At 40.7% G+C, this 19,732-nt stretch overlaps 3 protein-coding genes across 7 annotated transcripts in view; 1 reads left to right on the forward strand and 2 right to left on the reverse strand.

Annotated features, from left to right (window-relative positions):
• LOC100876584 (F-box/LRR-repeat protein 2) overlaps positions 1-19,732 on the forward strand; it is a 52,767-nt gene that overhangs the window by 24,832 nt on the left and 8,203 nt on the right. The window contains exons 1-4 of one of the 5 annotated variants that reach the window (XM_003704197.3): positions 12,375-12,506; positions 18,262-18,504; positions 19,162-19,229; positions 19,437-19,566. In XM_003704197.3, coding sequence (XP_003704245.1) covers positions 12,477-12,506; positions 18,262-18,504; positions 19,162-19,229; positions 19,437-19,566 — 471 coding nt within the window. In that variant the 5' untranslated portion in view covers positions 12,375-12,476. Of the gene's footprint in view, positions 1-12,364; positions 12,507-18,261; positions 18,505-19,161; positions 19,243-19,436; positions 19,567-19,732 lie in introns of those variants that run through there. The other 4 variants (XM_076533136.1, XM_012287595.2, XM_012287594.2 and 1 more) reach the window with 4 other exon arrangements.
• LOC105662737 (uncharacterized) lies at positions 78-12,215 on the reverse strand. The gene is made up of 6 exons (XM_076532832.1): positions 10,449-12,215; positions 8,458-10,123; positions 5,470-5,648; positions 1,493-4,626; positions 764-830; positions 78-538 (listed from the first exon to the last, which is right to left on the reverse strand). Exons 1-6 carry the CDS (start codon positions 10,642-10,644, stop codon positions 93-95), a joined length of 5,688 nt encoding a protein of 1,895 aa, XP_076388947.1. The 5' UTR covers positions 10,645-12,215; the 3' UTR covers positions 78-92.
• LOC143264703 (uncharacterized) lies at positions 6,590-7,566 on the reverse strand. The gene has a single exon (XM_076533161.1). The coding sequence runs from the start codon at positions 7,139-7,141 to the stop codon at positions 6,674-6,676; it is 468 nt and encodes a 155-aa protein (XP_076389276.1). The 5' UTR covers positions 7,142-7,566; the 3' UTR covers positions 6,590-6,673.

The following is a 19,732-nucleotide window of genomic DNA, read 5'->3' on the forward strand; positions in this document are numbered from 1 at the left end:
CACTATTTAATATTATCGAAATTCGGTGAAATTATCTAAACCTAAGGAAACTGAACAATTTCGGTTTGGCAGTCAATGAACCTACGTGCACCTTAACTGCTTGGACAATTGGTGGTAAGGTCACATTCACCGACCACTGGATTAAAGCAATGATTCTCTAAACATTTTCTCTCTACGTACTTTCCATTGATGCACTCGTAATACTTGTTAGGATCTTGGTGCTGATACTTTTTGCCTTCCTCGCATGGTCCTGATGGCGTCGTCACGTCAGCTTCCTGGCAAGGTCTAACTTCGCAATCGCACCATTGCTCCTCCACATAAAACACCAGCCTTTCGCCATTGTAGAGCGGACAATCCATTTCGCATCCGTAGGTACCTAAGCACTTGTAATACTTATGGGAATCCGTTTCGTGAGAAAAATGATGCGTATACGTCATATTATTTTTGCCTCTGCATTCCGGCATCAACTTGCAATCCATGTCGGCAACGTTAAGTTTTATCGTTGCTGCCAGGATGACAACGAACGCGATCGAAAAGTCTGAAATTTATAAATTAGTTATTGCAATACCAATCTTGAACAGATATAGGTTTCTAGATCTCCTGTATCTTATATTCTGAGAATGATTTTAAAAATCAACGCGATGAAATAGTGTTGAAAATAAAATATTATCGGTTTTGTTATCTGCATTTTTAGTGGCAGTATATTTTGACAAGTTTTATCATTAATTTCCTACGAAATAAAATGAAGTTTTAAGTTACTTACTTTTCATACTGAGTACCTCGCTACAACTGATTGAAAGAGAAGACAAGTAATATGCCGTAATAGGCGACTTTTATAGTAAACCGATCGTTAATACAGCTGTTATCTTATCGATAATATGGAGAAGATTATTGGCATTATTAAATAGGAATTAATGAAGACTACCTTCGCATTTTTTACGTATTCTTACATAACAGAGACGGTCTTATATTAAATAATGAACTTTCGAAGAAAATTTATTTACCAACCCAAAATGTATTGCTACCTTAACTTCGAAAAATGAACGAAGATCTGAGTATATCTTCTGCAAAATTAATGATAAGTACTCAAACTTTAAGTTGTTAAAGTTGTTCAATTTTAGGACGAGATGAAAAACTTGCGAGCTCCAGTTTTATTCACAAATAAAATTTTCAAACGAAAATTACTTTAGAGTGCTGAATTCATTCTGTGTAAATAACAAACAGTTTTCGATTGAGAATAGCGTTCGACTAAAACTGAGAAGGCGAAAGGAAAGGTACAAGAAAGTTGTAGTACACAAAATGAACAAAACAGCGTAGTTCTATTTCAATTTTATTACTTATAAATTACTTTTATTACCTACGAATAATACAGTGCGAATTACAAAATATTACAACGGGAAGTAAACAATATTTACGTTAAAAGATGCATCTAACGAAAAGTACAACCCGTAGAAAAAGAAATAAATATTATAATTTAATGGACAATCTAAGCTTTGAAGGGCGTTCGAATGCACACTATCAGATCGCAAAATGTCGTAACTGGATTATAATAGAAACCAAAGGGACATGTTTTCTCTACAAATCTTCCATTCAGACAATTATAATACCGATTACAATGCTCGTCGGATGCTTTTACTTCGAATTCGCTGCATTCTTGCTGAGGTGCAGCAGTTGCGGTAGTTGTGGATGTTGGTAGGGCACTAGTAGATGATTGTGCATCAGAAGAACTAGACGACGGTTCTGTCGAAGAAGACTCCGTTGTAGGAGGCATAGAGGATGAACCTGCTGACGATGACTCAGTCACAGCAGGTGTTGAGGATGGTTCCGTTGTAGGAGGCATAGAGGATGAACCACCTGACGAGGACTCCGTTGCAGTGGACGTAGAGGATGGCTCTGTTGAACTACTTGACGATGACTCTGTTGAAGTAGGAGTAGAGGATGGCTCCGTTGTGGGAGGCATGGAGGATGAACCTCCTGACGAGGACTCCGTTGCAGTGGACGTAGAGGATGGCTCTGTTGAACTACTTGACGATGACTCCGTTGAAGTAGGAGTGGAGGATGCCTCTATTGAACTACTTGACGATGACTCTGTTGAAGTAGGAGTAGAGGATGTCTCAGTTGCAGTAGGTGTTGAGGATGGCTCCGTAGCAGGAGGCATAGAGGATGAACCTCCTGACGAGGACTCCGTTGCAGTGGACGTAGAGGATGGCTCTGTTGAACTACTTGACGATGACTCCGTTGAAGTAGGAGTGGAGGATGCCTCTATTGAACTACTTGACGATGACTCTGTTGAAGTAGGAGTAGAGGATGGCTCCGTTGTGGGAGGCATGGAGGATGAACCTCCTGGCGAGGACTCCGTTGCAGTGGACGTAGAGGATGGCTCTGTTGAACTACTTGACGATGACTCTGTTGAAGTAGGAGTGGAGGATGGCTCTATTGAACTACTTGACGATGACTCTGTTGCAGTGGACGTAGACGATAGCTCTGTTGAACTACTTGACGATGACTCTGTTGAAGTAGGAGTAGAGGATGGCTCCGTTGTGGGAGGCATGGAGGATGAACCTCCTGGCGAGGACTCCGTTGCAGTGGACGTAGAGGATGGCTCTGTTGAACTACTTGACGATGACTCTGTTGAAGTAGGAGTAGAGGATGGCTCAGTTGAACTACTTGACGATGACTCTGTTGAAGTAGGAGTGGAGGATGGCTCGGTTGCAGTAGATGTTGAGGATGGTTCCGTTGCGGGAGGCGTAGAGGATGAACCTCCTGACGAGGACTCCGTTGCGGTAGAAGTAGAGGACGGCTCTGTTGAACTACTTGGCGATGACTCTGTTGAAGTAGGAGTAGAGGATGGCTCGGTTGCAGTAGGTGTTGAGGATGGTTCCGTTGCGGGAGGTATAGTGGATGAACCTTCTGACGAGGACTCCGTTGCAGTGGACGTAGAGGATGGCTCTATAGAACTACTTGACGATGACTCCGTTGAAGTAGGAGTAGAGGATGGCTCAGTTGAACTACTTGACGATGACTCTGTTGAAGTAGGAGTAGAAGATGGCTCGGTTGCAGTCGGTGTTGAGGATGGTTCCGTCGCAGGAGGCATAGAGGATGAACCTCCTGACGAGGACTCCGTTGCAGTGGACGTAGAGGATGCCTCTGATGAACTATCTGTTGACGATGACTCCGTTGCAGTAGGCGTAGAGGATGGCTCTGTTGCAATAGACGTAGAAGATGGCTCAGTTGAACCACCTGTTGGCGATGACTCTGTTACAGTAGGCGTTGAAGATGGCTCTGTTGAAGTAGGTGTAGAGGAGGGTTCTGATGCAGTAGGCGTCCATGATATCCCTGTTGAACTATCTGTTGACGATGACTCCGTTGAAGTAGGTGTAGAGGAGGGTTCTGATGCAGTAGGCGTCCATGATGTCCCTGTTGAACTATCTGTTGACGATGACTCCGTTGCAGTAGGTGTAGAGGATGGTTCTGATGCAGTAGGCGTCCATGATGTCTCTGTTGACGATGACTCCGTTGCAGTAGGCGTAGAGGTTGGCTCCGTTGCAGTAGGCGTCCAGGATGCCCCTGTTGAACTATCTGTTGACGATGACTCCGTTGCAGTAGGTGTAGAGGATGGTTCTGATGCAGTAGGCGTCCATGATGTCTCTGTTGACGATGACTCCGTTGCAGTAGGCGTAGAGGTTGGCTCCGTTGCAGTAGGCGTCCAGGATGCCCCTGTTGAACTATCTGTTGACGATGACTCCGTTGCAGTAGGTGTAGAGGATGGTTCTGATGCAGTAGGCGTCCATGATGTCTCTGTTGACGATGACTCCGTTGCAGTAGGCGTCCAGGATGCCCCTGTTGAACTATCTGTTGACGATGACTCCGTTGCAGTAGGTGTAGAGGATGGTTCTGATGCAGTAGGCGTCCATGATGTCTCTGTTGACGATGACTCCGTTGCAGTAGGCGTAGAGGATGGTTCTGATGCAGTAGGCGTCCATGATGTCTCTGTTGACGATGACTCCGTTGCAGTAGGCGTGGAGGTTGGCTCCGTTGCAGTAGGCGTCCAGGATGCCCCTGTCGAACTATCTGTTGACGATGACTCCGTTGCAGTAGGCGTCGTGGATGTCTCTGCTGAACTATCCGTCGACGATGACCCCGTTGCGGTAGGTGTAGAGGATGTTTCTGATGCAGTAGACGACCATGATGTCTCTGTTGACGATGACTCCGTTGCAGTAGGCGTCCAGGATGCCTCTGTTGAACTATCTGTTGACGATGACTCCGTTGCAGTAGGTGTCGTGGATGTCTCTGCTGAACTATCCGTCGACGATGATCCCTTTCCGGTAGGCCATGCTACAGTAGTTGTTTCTCCTGTGTTTCCTGAGCAAGGTACACCTTCCCAATCGCAGACTCTGTCCTCTTCATTGAAAACCAGCTGCACTCCTTGTTCTATCGGACATTCCATTGAGAACGCATACGGTCCTATACACTTGTAGAATTTGTGACAGTCCGATTCATGGCGAATGTTGTACGTGTAGTAAAATGAACTCTTGTATCGGCAATCTGGAACGTACTTGCCCGACTCTTCTGCCGCTGTAATATGTAGCAATATTCCTGCGACTGCGACGAGCAGTGGCAAAAAGTCTGAAACAAATATATGGAAATTATGTAGTAAAATGTTACATTTGATTATGTATTACGTAACATTTTGATGTACGGTGTAATTCGAATATGGTGTAACACTGGACTTATTTGAGTAATAACATATTTTTAGTATCACCTGTTAAACAAACATCGTTCCCAAATTGTGTTACTTACTTATCATGGTAAATATCTTGTAACAATTAATTTTGTTAGCAAACTGCGTATATCCCTAAGATTTCTAATAGTAACTGTAAGGTTATGACACGGTTATCGACTTTTATACTCAATTTGTCGTTATCGATAACTCATTATGCTTATCGCTATTTTAACATCTGCTTTTTATTTAAAACAAATCGATGACGTGCTCATTTCGTACAGCGTGTACATTTCGCAAAACGTGCGTCTTTACAATTGAACGGTAGCGATGGTATTGTGTTTATATACTTAGAACTACACTGATATTTCCTTTCAATTCAATTCTCATTCTGCAAACGTATTCACTTGGAACCTTAAAGAACCAATAAACTGAAGGTAACAAATATTTACAGAAGGAAAATATAAGATTAGCATGAGCAACGTATAAGTTTTCTCAGCAAACTTAAATAAGACTTTATAAACACAAAGTAACATTTATTCAAGACACGCAAATAATTTACACAAATATTTGCACAGAAGTTGCAATTTTAAATTAATCTGTTACATTCTACCAAATCACATGCTGCGATAATTAACTTGGAATTAAGACTCTTTTACAAACTCTTGTTCATTGCCACTTCATTCTCATAACGATGAGGACAGTCTTTATGAAGATTATTCTTTATCTGTTATGCAATACGACTCTACAGAACTGCGGGTGGATGTCCCTAAAGTACTTGACATTATCAACTCCGCCTGGCGTCAGTTTTTCATTACCACTGTATGCTGCTATTTCAGATAGCGTTGAATCAGTATTCATGTCGTCTTTGACACTTGGACAGTATTTAATGTTTCGGTAGCACTTGGAGTCGAGGTTCAATAGTGCACTGTGTTGAGGAAGGTTGCGATTAGTCAGGCGTTGACCATAATTCTATAATATTTCCGTTGTATCTAACTGATAGTTCTCTAATACTTGAATCTAATTATCAGAGATATTCAATCATGATCCTTCGAAGTCTCTGCAGAGAATTCGACCTTCTTAATCACAAACTTCCTTCACATCGAAAATCAGACGACTTTTAATTTAATATTACGATATTCTTGTACACGCTTGTGGATCTTATGGTAGACTTGTGAGGAACGTATAACAATTTTTCTTTGCACTCGAGTGATTTAGCGCTCAGTGTTTAAGGTTACTATTACAACGATAACGATCAGAGATGTAAAACTTGTAAACGGTCATATTTTTATTAAATTTTATTGAGAAACATTTGAATCGTAAGTGTAATATTGTCAGGGTCTACACGCTATCTTATTAGAACCTACGTACATTAAGAACAATGTATTACCACTCGAAATTTAAAAAAAATTAAACGATTCGATTGCAACGTTAATTACATTCACACGAAAAAAAATAAAAACTATCGCAGCAATTTTTTTTTAAAACATAATTTAAAAATTTCAAGTTACCTTTCATAGCGAATCCCATGTAATGAATAATCACTCCTTATTTTATTAATCTGACTAGTGGATTTATGCCATGCTCATCGACTTTTATAGTCATCTAAGCGTTATCATTACCTGATTAATCGTATTATCGTAGTTTAATGTCAGATTTTAAGATCTATCTAGTACTACTTAATTAATTTAATTTTTTCTCGTGTTTGATTACGATAATACCGGATATATAAGATTTTTAAATTAAATTAATCTTTTTCAAATAAATCGCCCGTTCGAATAGAACCTCGAAGCGCGTGACTTCAAAGTCTACCTGTAATCTAATTCTAACAACCGTAACACACAGGAGATAATTGCAAAGATAACAATCGTTGATGATTTACATATATTTATTCGAACAATGTAATACAACTTAATTTTTACAAATCTTCAAATTCAGAATACCCGGAGATTTTTAATGAGGTTGTTCCAAATCACATTCGGCGATGTGTGGGTTGAAGTAAGTACCCTCTCGACAAGTCCTTTCTTCTGGCTTTCCGTTCACGCATTCATAATACTTATGTCTGTCGGCATGGGGCTTTTTCCTGTCTGGGTTCACTGAGCAGTCTGGCTCAGGAACTGGTGTTGCCGATGTCGGAGTATTTGAAGTATCTGTAGTCCCATTTGAGTTTTGACAATTACTGCCTCCTTCCCAATCGCAAACTTGCAATTCCGGATTGAAAAACAGCTTAATGCCTTTCAACGTCGGGCAATCTACTTCGAAGCCGTTGGGTCCTAAACATTTGTAGAACTTGGTGCAGTCGCTTTCGTGAGGCACGTTGTACGTTTGGAATTTGTTGCTTTTGCCTTCGCATTCTTTAATAGGTTTTCCGGTTGTTTCAGAGAATGGAACGTAGGCTGCTGTTGCCGCGGTGACAACCATTAATGTCACTAAATCTGAAATTTACAAACGTCGTTCAACAATATTGATTCTGTGCTTTCGATTCCATTTGCTTCGATTAAATATTAATTACATGAAACTACAGATTATTTTACGCTATCGGATTTTACGAGTCCTATTTCAAGTTTGATTTGTTGAAATGGATTTTGTGAATACTCTAATTTTCATCGATGTTAATACATTTACGTTCTATCGTATTTATGTAACTTTCATTTTTAATTTTGAAGTGTGCATTATACTTTGAAGACTGGTTAGCGTAATAGGTACAACAGCAGGTTCAATATTCGTAAATTACTGATCATACAAGATAATGGGTCGTTTCAAATTTTAACCAATTTGAAATTAGATTTGAGAATAATCATGCAAGTTTCAAATAGAGTTGAAAATTTGTTAGATATCGAAATACATGAATCCTTGAAATTTATTAACGATTTTAGTACAATAGAAATTTTTTCAAACGAATAATTTGTCAATAGAGTTTAAATTAAAAGTTGAATTACTCACACTTCATGATGGATGCAATTACCGAAGAAATGGCTGGCGATATTGTAGCTATTTTAGTTACTGGTACATTCCTATCGCGCAGATCGCCTTTTATAGTCGATCGATTCTGAATATTATCTCATTATGAATATTATCACGCTCATTATGCGTAAAGCCATATTTAACATCTGTACAATATTTAATATAGAATTATTACGAAACACTTGTTTGTAGTAGTTCGGCTGTTCTTTTTATTTGATAACGATCTTATTGAATTCAACAGTTTCGCGTTGAGTAAACATTAGCACGAAATCTGATTTATAGCTCCGGGTTGAAGTGTTCGTACGAGAGATCGTCAGTGAGCAATGAAAACGAACAAAGAAGCTGAATTAACGTGCGATCTTTCTTTTTTATAAAATGAACTGGAAATACAATTACATTTAACAACCTTGATTAAGCGATAATACTTCATCTTCTCTTAAATCTAAGACTGCAACTACATCTAAGATTGCAACTCAAGTATTCTATACTTATTTATTAAGCGTCATTCTAATTAATAATCTGCTGCCATTCACATAATTTCTCTATGATACAATTTGAAGCAATTTAATACTCGATAGTCAAAACTTTAATTTGCAATACTATTTCCGAAAAAGAGAGGAAAAGATGGAAATGAAAATAGGATGCGAACTTATCAAAAGATTTCATATAGAACACAATACATCTTTATTTATTATTACAACAATGTTTCAGTTGATTGTCTTACAGTAAGTTAACTTGGTTAAATAACAGTAAATTATAAACTAAATTTTTACTGAAGCTTTCTATAGTCTTTATAGAAAGGCAGGATATTATACCAAGATGAATACGTATCCGAATCACGCTGCTCGACACCGTACATGTACAATTTACTACATTTAGCAGCAGCTGGTTCAATGCAAATGCCTTTTTCCGAGCTGAAGTGGAAGCCCGATCTACACTGAACGACGTAGGGTGCCCCAGATCCGCACCTGCAGAATTTCGTGCAATTCCTGTGGGCCAGAACGTAGCTCCTGTCGGTGTGGTCGGAGGATTTCGGGCAGGTGCTTATACAACTTTCCGACTCTATAACGGTGTCTTCGTATACTTCCTTGTAGCAATGGGCATCCTCGTTGGGCATACATGTATGCGCCTCGTAGTTGTACTCCGTGTTAGGCGGGCACTCTTGACGCACTGCGACTCCGTTCTTGCACTGGTAGTAAAGTTCGCAGGTGCACTCGTGTGGAATCGTGGTGTTCGTGCAAGGGAATGGTGTGCAGGTCAAATTTCTGATATTTTCCGGCCAGTCGCACTTCTTCTTGTCCGGATTGAAATACATGTTTTCACTACAGTTGACAAGAGTCATCTTACCGTGATCGCATTCACAGTATTGCGTGCAATTCTCGTGAACCACGATCTTGCTTTCGTTCCGCAAACACGTCTCCATGCATCCTGGTGGTGGTTTGACTCCTGGCCAACAATTGGCCTCATTTTCGGGTACACACTTGCCGAGTTCGAAATCGAACTCCGTTCCTTTCGGACAGGTTTCAACCACCCATCCCTCATCCTGGCATTCGTAATATTTCTCGCATCTGCACTCGTGATGCGTTCTGTTTCCTGCCGTGCACGGTGGCGGTGGTACCGTGCAGTTCACGTTATCCGGCCAGTCGCACATCTGCGTCACGGGATTGAAGTGAAGACCCTCCGGACAGTCCTTCACGGTCTTGTTGCCGTTGTTGCACTCGTAGTACTTCGAGCAAATGCTGTGCGGGTATCGAGTGTAACAATTGTCACAGTTGCATGCCGGGCATTCGTCGACTTCGCTTATTCGGGGAGTCGTAGTGAAAGGCGTCTTACCATTGCAGTTCACGTTTTCGGGCAGATCGCAAGCTTTTATCACGTCGTTGTAATAATGTCCGTCCAAACATTTTCCAAGATATTTCAAACCGTTCTGACAGTTGTAATAAAGATTGCAATCGTATTCGTGAGGCACCCGAGTGATACCCTCTGCTGGGCATACATTGTCTTGCACCATCAGTACTTCGTTCTCGTCGCAATAGCACTCCGCTCTCGCCGCAATATCGCAAACTTCCCTTATGTAATCGAACTCGGTGCCGTTTCTACAATGTTGAAGAAATTTCTTCCCGTTGATACACTCGTAGTACTTGTGGCAAGAACATTCGTGCGGAATACGCTTGGCTTGATCGGAGCCCGCTGGTGGACACTGCTCGTCAGTTGGGTCCACATAAGTGACACATTCGCTCCTCGGTGGCCAACCACATATGCCGTTCACTGGGTCGAAGGATAAACCGCCAAGACACTCCTTTTCCGTCTTTGAGCCATCCTTGCACTCGTAGTACAAGCCGCAATCCTTTTCGTGGGGAATGTTGTGGATCCCGGTCGGAGGACATTCCGAGTACGCGTACGCCGTCGCCGCCAGGACGACGATAACAGCCAACGATTCTGTAAACAGAAAAATCGAGAAGCAATAATTTAATTGTTCGATATCGCCTTACTGGATATCGATCTACCCGTCGCGATTTTAGATGGATTTCAGGTTCTCTCAAAACTTACGAATGTACGCCGTTCCCATGCGAAGCTTTCATTCAAACAGTTCGTGAGCTAGCTCAGGTCTAAGCACTGACACGCTATTATCGGTACTTGGACCTTGGCGAAGATAACTTACGACGTGTTTGGACACACTTAACATGGACACGGTTTACAGAACGGACACAAACTCGACGCGAGAAATAATCCGAATCGTGAATCGCTTTTCTCGAATACTCACGTCTCATGATAGCCGAAATTCGATTCTCTATCATCAATTGTTTAAAATCAACTGGCAGTTTGGGGTACTCAAAACAGCTCTTATAAATGAAAGATCTTATCACCGATCGACGGATCGATTTATCGCGTTTAGCTAATATACTCGTATCTTCGATTAATTTTCGACGTATAGTACTTTGAACCGACGAGTCATGCATCTGATATGTATCATTGATGTAATCATTTAACGTTTAATAGATATTTCTTGCTATTAATAATCACTTTCGGTACATCTAACTTTGAATTTGCCTCCCAGTTGAGTAATCGGTAAATAAACTTGAGCTCAATTTATTCGTTTTGATTCTATTAAAATCACATCGAAAACAAATCCATACAAGAAGTAAATTGAACCTCGTTCAACGCGTTGACTGTCACAGTGAAAGTGCACGTACATAGTCAGACATACTGTAATTATTATTAAGAATACAATTAATCTTCAGATTTGTCTTTTAATTAAATGCGTAAAGTTGTACAAATTAAGTTTTATAACCGGAAATTAAATTAATCTACCGTGTAAAGTAGTCGGAATCTTTTATCGAAGAGAACAATATCGATAAAAAATTATCGCACGAATTTCTCGAATATTTTCACGATTACATTATCGTACGAAATAAAGTCGTGACGCGTTTTCGCTGTGAAATGTTTTCGACAGCCAAAATCCGAATTCACCGGAAACGGTGAAAAATATCGATTGACTTGCAATTTTTTTAGGCAGACTGATATTACCTCGAATCGTGCATTAAGGAATTTGTATGTTTTATCCGCGGATTAATGAGAAGTCACATGTTTAGAAGTTTCCTACTTAGAATTATTTAAACTACTTTATCGCCATGAGTTAAACACTTAAAATATATCAGACCATAAGTTGAAACAGTGCGACAAAAGTGTAGCATTAGTTTCACACTGGAAAGAAGATAACACTGAAATAGTGGGAATTCAATTTGTTTATGGCGTTTGTCACGGTGAAAAGCATACAAGAGTTTAACGCTGGGAACTTTTGTATCTTTTCGATACAAAATATAATACTTTCAATTTAATTTTATTAACATATTTGTCGTCAAAGTGATGATATAAAATAGGAAAGAATTAATTTTTAGTCTCTGTAATTCATTTTATCGCGTGTCTACGAGAAGTATTATTTATGTACAAAGTTAACAATAAATATTGCAGCTCGCTTATGGTAGGGTTCTAATTTATCTAGCAACACTCCTGCACAAATAGGTATCAAACGATAGAGAAAACTATGGACAGGAAACTTAAATGTGTCCCATTAATCGATGACACGATAATTCCATGTATTTTTATCGCAGTACACATTGTGTATCTAAAATATTTGTCAGAGGTGGGTCAAGCTATCTAGCCTTACTAATTGTGTCAACGTTTCGTATCAAACTGAAATGGCGTTTTAACATTTGAGATTTGTAAATTGGGGATTTGAAAATATATAATTTCCATTCTCAATTACGCCAATGTAATGGCAAATGAATTCAAGGAAATCGAATCGTGTCTGACCACGATAAGTCTGATCTACTGTCGCGATTCTGAAGTTCTCCAGTGTCCGAATTTGCCAGTGGTCGATAAGAGCAGAATCCACCGAGGAAAATGGTGGTTAACAGCGGTCGATGTTGCAGAGCTGCATCGTCGAGAGGTTTCTCGATCGCGACGTTAGCGTCACCGCGTTGTTTCTTCGCGCTCCCTCAAAAATAACGATCCAATGAGGAGCTTGTAAACAATGGTTAAAAGGCACGGGATTGGCGGCGTTGTCGCCAAGTCGGGTCGGAAGGACCAATGGGAGAAGGTATATTCGGTTCCAAGGGAAAATGCATCGGTCGTCCTTTACCCCCACCAGTGTGACGGCGGCACGGCTCATATTCAGTAGACTCGGCCATTTCTCTCGCGAAGCGTACCAACTCGTTCGGCCGCGACATTTTTTTCCGACAAACCGTGCGGGTATTCCCGGAAACTTTGCAAAATAACGCGACGCAAAAGGATGATACACTCCGGGCGCACCAGGCTCGAGGTAAGTCAACGTCTCCTCTGACAGTAAACCAGTTGATTGGTAAACGCGCGTCAAAGTCACCACGGGGGGGTCGTGCGTGTGTCCAATGTTGTCATTGCCGAGGCGAACAGCTGATCCGCTCCCCTGGCCTCCGTAATGCCTGGCAACGTTTTCTAGCTCGGTTCTTGGCTTGGTAACGCGACGATCATCCACGAACGACGACCATCACCACGTTTCGAAGCTGCGTCTACGTCGCTGGACAGTTAAAGGCTTTCATACTTTTTCATCGCTACCATTTCGCGTATATCTCCGTCTCGCTCTTCTTACTTCTATCTACGTCTCTCTCTCGCTCGCTCTTTCTTTCTTCCGTCTCTGTTTCTCTGATCGACCAACCAACCAGCCTAGCCAACTCCATCCTTTGTTCTTTCTTTCTTTCCTCGGCTCTTAGAGAATTTCTTCGTCTTCGGTGGCTTCTCGGTACCTGTTTACTTCTTTTCATCTCGTCTCTTTGTTCTTGTATCGTCGTGAAACGCGCAGTTCGGACGACGTCTCGAAATGCCGTCCAGACGACTGACGTCGATGCTTCGATCCATCTTCGATGAAATGCATCGTATACAAACTCGAGGAATATCGTCGTGTCGTTGTATCTCTCTCTCTTTGTCTCACTCGATTTATCTGTCTACACCTCTCGCTCTCTCTTCCCGTGTTTCTTGCTCTCTCTCTCTCTTTCTGGTTCGTCTCTCTCCCCTTTGTCTTACTCTGTTCCCCTCTTCGTCGCTCGCTAGCACGTTCGCGTATCTCTTTTTCTCATTCGACGATCGTTACGCGCTATTAGAATGTCAATGAGTATTGTCCTTCTCGCTGGCCGAGCAGCCGAACGTCGCAGTCGAAAATCGACTCCTTCCAGGCGAACTCGTTTCGTCTTTGTCTCGTCTCCCGCACCGCCATCCGTCGTTCGGAATATGCTCGCTGCTTTTACTCGCGACGGAGCCTTGTTCCGCGTCCGAAGTCTCGCGGATCGTCTTGCGGTTCCTCGACAATCGGAGCATAACGAGATTCGCCACCCAGGACACACCTGGTGCGTCGCGGTACATGTGCCACTTGTAAACAAAAATATTGATATCGGACAAAAAGGTGTCGCCTGATAAAAATGCACGAAAATAGATTGATAGGATCAATTTGAAAACTGGGGATGGATTACAATATCTCGTGTGTTGAAACCGTTCTTTGTTTTCATTTGTTTCTGAGAGTATTTAGATAATCAGAATTTTATTTTACATTATTGGGACGAGATAATTATCGAAACTGTTATTAATAATAATTGTCGATACGCCAAAAACACTGTCTTCGAGGTTGTGTGTCGTCCGGTAACCTGATAGATTTGGAGGGAAAACGCTGGTTGGCGATTGCGTATAGGGGTAGATTGCCGCCTTCGTACACGGGGCTGCTTCCATAATGCACTTTAAATCTGAAACAGAGTTAGTTTCGTTAATTCCACGTGTCAAGTACATCTATAAAAAAGAGAATGTATTATACAATGTATTTTCATAAACCAATTCGAAAATTTATAAAACATTATTTGTATTTGAACCTTGATTATGAATAAACGTTTGAGACAATACTTCATGTTTTATTTTCATATCTGATTCGTACAATTTTCTACTGTTGTAAAATTTCAACGCATTATACATTGAATAAAGTCGATGTAGAACCTTCAACGTGGGTTTATTTCAAAAATTGTACGAAGGGCAATCGTCCCCTAAGAAAGATTTACATTCATTTGCTCCTAAAATCGAACAATTTGCTCTCAACACCCCGTACATTCGTTCGAAACGATCGATTGATCACTCCGTTGATTAACTTTACGGATAAGGAAAGTACCTTGACGTTCTTCCGCATTGTTCTTCGTGCAATCGTTTTCTGAGTGATACACATGTAGTTACCGATCGAAAGAATGTTTTGTATCGCTAACAGCTGGAATACGTCTTTTTCTTCGAATTCGCTGCTGCGAGAAACCTAAGAACGTAATTTCGATGGAGTGGTTAGTATCGAATGGAAACGATCGCAATATTGTTTCCCCGATATCGCGGTGGAATAAAAGAATTTGTTACTCGTTCAACATAGATTGCACGTAACCGTTGCGTCGAACTGATCGCAAAAGAGCAACGCGCGAATAGAACAGCTGCGTCGTCGATCGATCGGTTTCCACGCGCGAGGGTTCGTTTCCGTTCGAACGAGAAACTCTTTCACGAATTTGCGCGTAATTTAATGAACGTCACTGATTAGAAAATGAGAGAATTGCGCAAGGTGGCGGGAAAATGGACTCTGATGCAATGTCGATAACCACAGTGAGGAGACCTTTGTTTTCATTTTTGGCTGAAGCTTGAAACGATAATCGTTCTAATTTCTGAATTTGCATATCGAGTTCCTAAATCTTGGAGATATTAAATATTCAGGTTCTGAAATTATTTAATCGAATCCTTGCATTTTGGAATTAAATATTGAATTTAGATGGCATCTCCAATTATTCAAATTAACCCTTTGCGTTCGAGAGGTGACATACAGTCACCATTATATTTAATAAGCATTTTTTAACTGATTCTATAACATGACACGTGTGATGTGTAAACATAGTGAAATAAACAATAGTGGAAATTATTAGTAAAGAAATAACCTCAAAAAAATTCATTTTACTTTTTAACTAAGTTTATAGTTGCTGTTTGTAAACAGTCAAATTATCTTTGAGTGCAAAGAGTTAACAAATTTATAAATCCCTAACATTCAAATATTTCAAAAACCCAATAACCCAAATCACTAACATTCAAATATTTCAAAAACCCAAAAGCTCAAATCCCTAACATTTCAAAATCCCTAAATCCTTGAAATCCCTAATCCTTAAAATCCCCAATCCTTGAAATTCCAAATTCTTGAAATCCCAAATCCCTAAAATCTAAAATAATTAAAATCCCAAATCCCTAAAATCCTTGAAATCTCTAAGATCCCTAAACTCCCAAATCCCTAAAATCCCAGATCCCTAAACTCCCAAATCCCTAAACTCCCAAATCCCTAAACTCCCAAATCCCTAAACTCCCAAATCTCTAAACTCTCTCAAATCCCTAAAATCCCAAACCCCTAAAATCCCAAATCCCTAAACTCCAAAATCCCTAAAATCCCAAACTCCTAAACTCTCAAATCCCTAAAATCCCAGATCCCTAAACTCCCAAATCCCTAAACTCTCTCAAATCCCTAAAATCCCAGATCCCTAAACTCCCAAATCCCTAAAATCCCAAATCCCTAAAATCCCAAACCCCTAAAATCCCAAATCCCTAAAATCCCAAACTCCTAAACTCTCAAATCCCTAAAATCCCAGATCCCTAAACTCCCAAATCCCTAAAATCCCAAATCCTTAAAATCCCAAATCCCTAAACTCCCAAATCTCTAAACTCTCTCAAATCCCTAAAATCCCAAATCCCTAAACTTCCAAACCCCTAAAATCCCAAATTAACTGCTTTCTAAATTAACAGAGTATCCGCAAATGATCGTGCACAACTTTGCAGAGATTTTTCCGTAACACTGTCGGTTGATAGAGAATCGTTTTGTTTGTCGAGTAAGCCGAATTAGGTGGAAACTTTTAAGAGTTCTTATCGACGATGAAACCGTCGAAAAATCGATCCACCGTTGCAGCAACAGTTTCCCTTCTGTCAGTTTCTTGCTTCCCGACAAATTGCTACGTTCCTCTTCGAATTTCCCGCTAACTCGCGAGAGCGTACTCGAGAGTACGACGCTCAAGAGGTGCGTTCACCGGCGACTGCATTAAAAACTTTATAAACACGCGACGCAATTTCGTAAAACACCCTCCTGCTCTCTTTCTTTCCAGAAAAATGAAAATGAGTCGTTATTACGCGCCGCACGTTGCACGTTCTTTTTATTTCCCTTTCCGGTTCTCGTTTGGAACGTTACCTCGAGGATGGCTGATAATTGCTGCCTCAGATGTACGATCGATTTAAGAGAATTATCTATTATTCAAATCTCGAGAATACATGCACTTCAGATTTCCTAAATACAAGCAATCACCATGCGGATATTTTTACTCCTTTATAGTTCTTCCAAGTTTCATCGATATAAAATTAACTGAAGCAATTAAAGCTAACTAAAAGTTAAACATAAAGTTACCTAAAGAAACTTATAAGAACTCGAAGATGTAAGATAGCAAATTGCATGATTCAATTTGGGAATTGATCGTTTAACCAGTGTTTTACAATACACATTAATGAAAACGGATGAAATAATTAGTAACGAATCCAAACGTACAAATCCGGAGGCCGTTTTACGCGTTTCGGGAGAAGCCGAAAGATGATTCGTTAGAAGGTAACGCATGCTTCGAAACGTAAATACCTTACGGTAGTCTCGTCTTAATTAGCTCTAATTAGTTCTCGAGAAGCTACATAAACTGATTCTCATCTAGGAAACTTAACGCGTTCGAGACTGCGGTCTCGTTATAAGGTGTCAGAATCATTTTCCTTTTACGATGCTTTTTCACTCGTAGCGATAACCTAGCACACTCGTATTTCGTTGAAACTTGGATTAGCTCCTTCGTCTCAGCTGCATTCAACAAAATGGTCCTCGAAGCCGGAAAATTCTCAGCGTGTCAAAAGTCACGCATGGAGACGTCGTTATTCAATCACGTGATATTCCATTTGTTATGAAACGAAAATATTTTAGAAACCAATCGGTTTTCTCAATTTTTCTCCCAAAACAAGATTGGATTTTCGAAGAAAGCGAAAATGTTCTAAAAGTAGTGAAAGATTGGATTTCGAGCAAGCACTCGGTCCATCACGAGATCGTACTTATAAAGGAATTTTCCGAGTACGAATCCGAGAACCGAAAGGAGAGAGTAATTGATACGGAGTATTTATAGAGGAGTAATTGAAATTGATTTCCGCATCGAATTTTTAAAGTCTACACAACTCCATTAACCGTTTATAAAATATACGTGAAAGATCGATCGAATTGTCGTCACAGAAAGCAAAGTTATATCTCGAAATTGCAAATTCGATCCCAGTAAATATATTTTAATAGTGATTATTCACAAAGATTTTCTGCACGAATCTGCTCTTGAATCATTTTCAGACACCATGGATATCGAAAACAAATTCTGGTCGATATCTCTCTCCAATGACTCCGTGATTAATCGTCGCTATCTCCTACGAATCGGTAAAAATTTCCTTATAAATGTCTCCTTGAGTGATCGATCTGACTCACCAATATTTTAAAAACTCCAGCGTCGAAGAACAATTAGATGTGCTATGCAAGGCTTAGAAGTACGTTGTCTATCGCGAGTGGGTTCCTTAGAGAAAATGTCGATGTAATAGCAAGTACGGCTAGTTAGTTTAGGTTAATCGTTGGCTACTAAATCTTCAAAGTCAGAGTTTTCCAAAGTCTTTGAACCAAGGTTGAAATTTACAAATTCAGATTTTAGAGAGTTGGAAGTTTGAACAACAGTTGTGATTATTTCTTCTATTTTATCTTCTAAAATCCTAGAAAGAGCCTAAGTACATATAGAAAGTTGCCTTTAACCGAGTGAAGTCTACGTTGCACGCAAGTAATTATATTTCTCCAAAAATTATATAAAATAAAAAAAATCGCAAGTGTAATACGCTCAAGCAACCATATTCCAAATAGCGATTATCCCGAAAACGAAGAGTTTTATTTCGGCATAAGGTGCTAGTGAATTAGGGTAGTCACCAACGTGATCGATGATGATGCGTTGTTTTAGAAAAAAGTAAGTCGCGTGGGCGTAGGAGGAGGGGGCCAGGTCGGGCAAGGGGTACAAGCGGTCGAGGAATCCGGTGCAAGCGGTCAATGGTGGAGGCAACAGCATCCATCCTATCATCATCATCACCATCATCATCATCATCACCAACATCATCACCATTATCATCATCAGGCCGGTTATTACACGTCGCAATCGCATACTCACAACAATCCTGTCACTACCATGAAGCAGTCTTACATGCAGGTTGGTCAACTTGTATTGTCACGCATGTCACTTTTCTGTGCTCGCTTCGCGTGTTCATCGACTACGTGTCCTTCCTGTTCGTTGTCGAACGATACGATACGACCTTAAGTGGCGTTTGCATCGGCCAACTTTTAGCCGATCGGCTCAACTCGTGCGCGTGAACGCAGTTTCAATCGACAGAAACTTCTGATTGAACTTCTAGTTACCCTTGTCTATTTTTGGTGGCATTACGTCGTCATAAAAATCGCAATTGACCTCTGACGCGAGGTTCAAATACGTTGTCTAGCGGAATCGATTAACCTTCGATTATTCAGAACTCGAGGAAAAATCAGGATGACTCTAGGATCCAAAATACTGGCCAGATGTAACGCCAGGTAATCTCGTATCGAAATCACCTGTAGTTTAGAAATTTCTAACTTGTCCAAAACTCCCAAATCACACGCAAGCCGTTTCAGAAGATAAAAGTATTTGGCACTCGGTGCTTTCAGCCGAGTAACGGGTTCAGCCTGGCAAAAGTTGTCTAATGTAAATGCCGCTTAATCGCTGTCGATCTACCACCGATCGCTTGGTCAGCATACGTGTACTTTCGTTTGTTAGCACGTAGTTTACGTACATCGAGATAAATTCATTAGGGTCTGTTTGTTTTTTTGGTTGCAGCTAACATGGGTGTTTCATGACGACGAGGCGCAGATTAATAAGAAACTGCCAAAAGAATTGCTTCTTAGGTATCGTAAAAACGTATCTTCTCGTTCCTTTTTGTATCCTCCACTTTCGACAATCTCGTTTATCGCAAACGACGATCTTCTCTCTGTGTGGTTTTTTCTTATTATTTTTTTTTTAATATTGTGCCGCGTTCAATTGTTTAGAGATTCGTGTATAGACTGATACGTGGTTTGATCGAGAAAGCGAGTAACACGATTGTCCATTGGTAGAATCCTGTCGTATCTCGACGTGGTGTCACTATGCCGATGCGCGCAAGTGAGCAAAGCCTGGAACGTGTTGGCGCTAGATGGATCCAATTGGCAGAGAATCGATCTGTTCGATTTCCAACGAGATGTGGAGGTAAATCGAGCCACCGTTGCTTATCACCCGGTCTTGATCTCTCGTTTGCCGATCAAAATCTAATCGAAGTCCGAGTGTCAACTCGGTGCTAAGCAACGTGTCGAGAAGCTTGCAGTTGGACGAGTTCAACTCCGTTTTTACCTGCTGTTCCTTATTATGGAAATAT

The sequence above is a fragment of the Megachile rotundata genome, chromosome 6 (genome assembly GCF_050947335.1).
Source record: "Megachile rotundata isolate GNS110a chromosome 6, iyMegRotu1, whole genome shotgun sequence".
Lineage (NCBI taxonomy): Eukaryota > Metazoa > Arthropoda > Insecta > Hymenoptera > Megachilidae > Megachile > Megachile rotundata.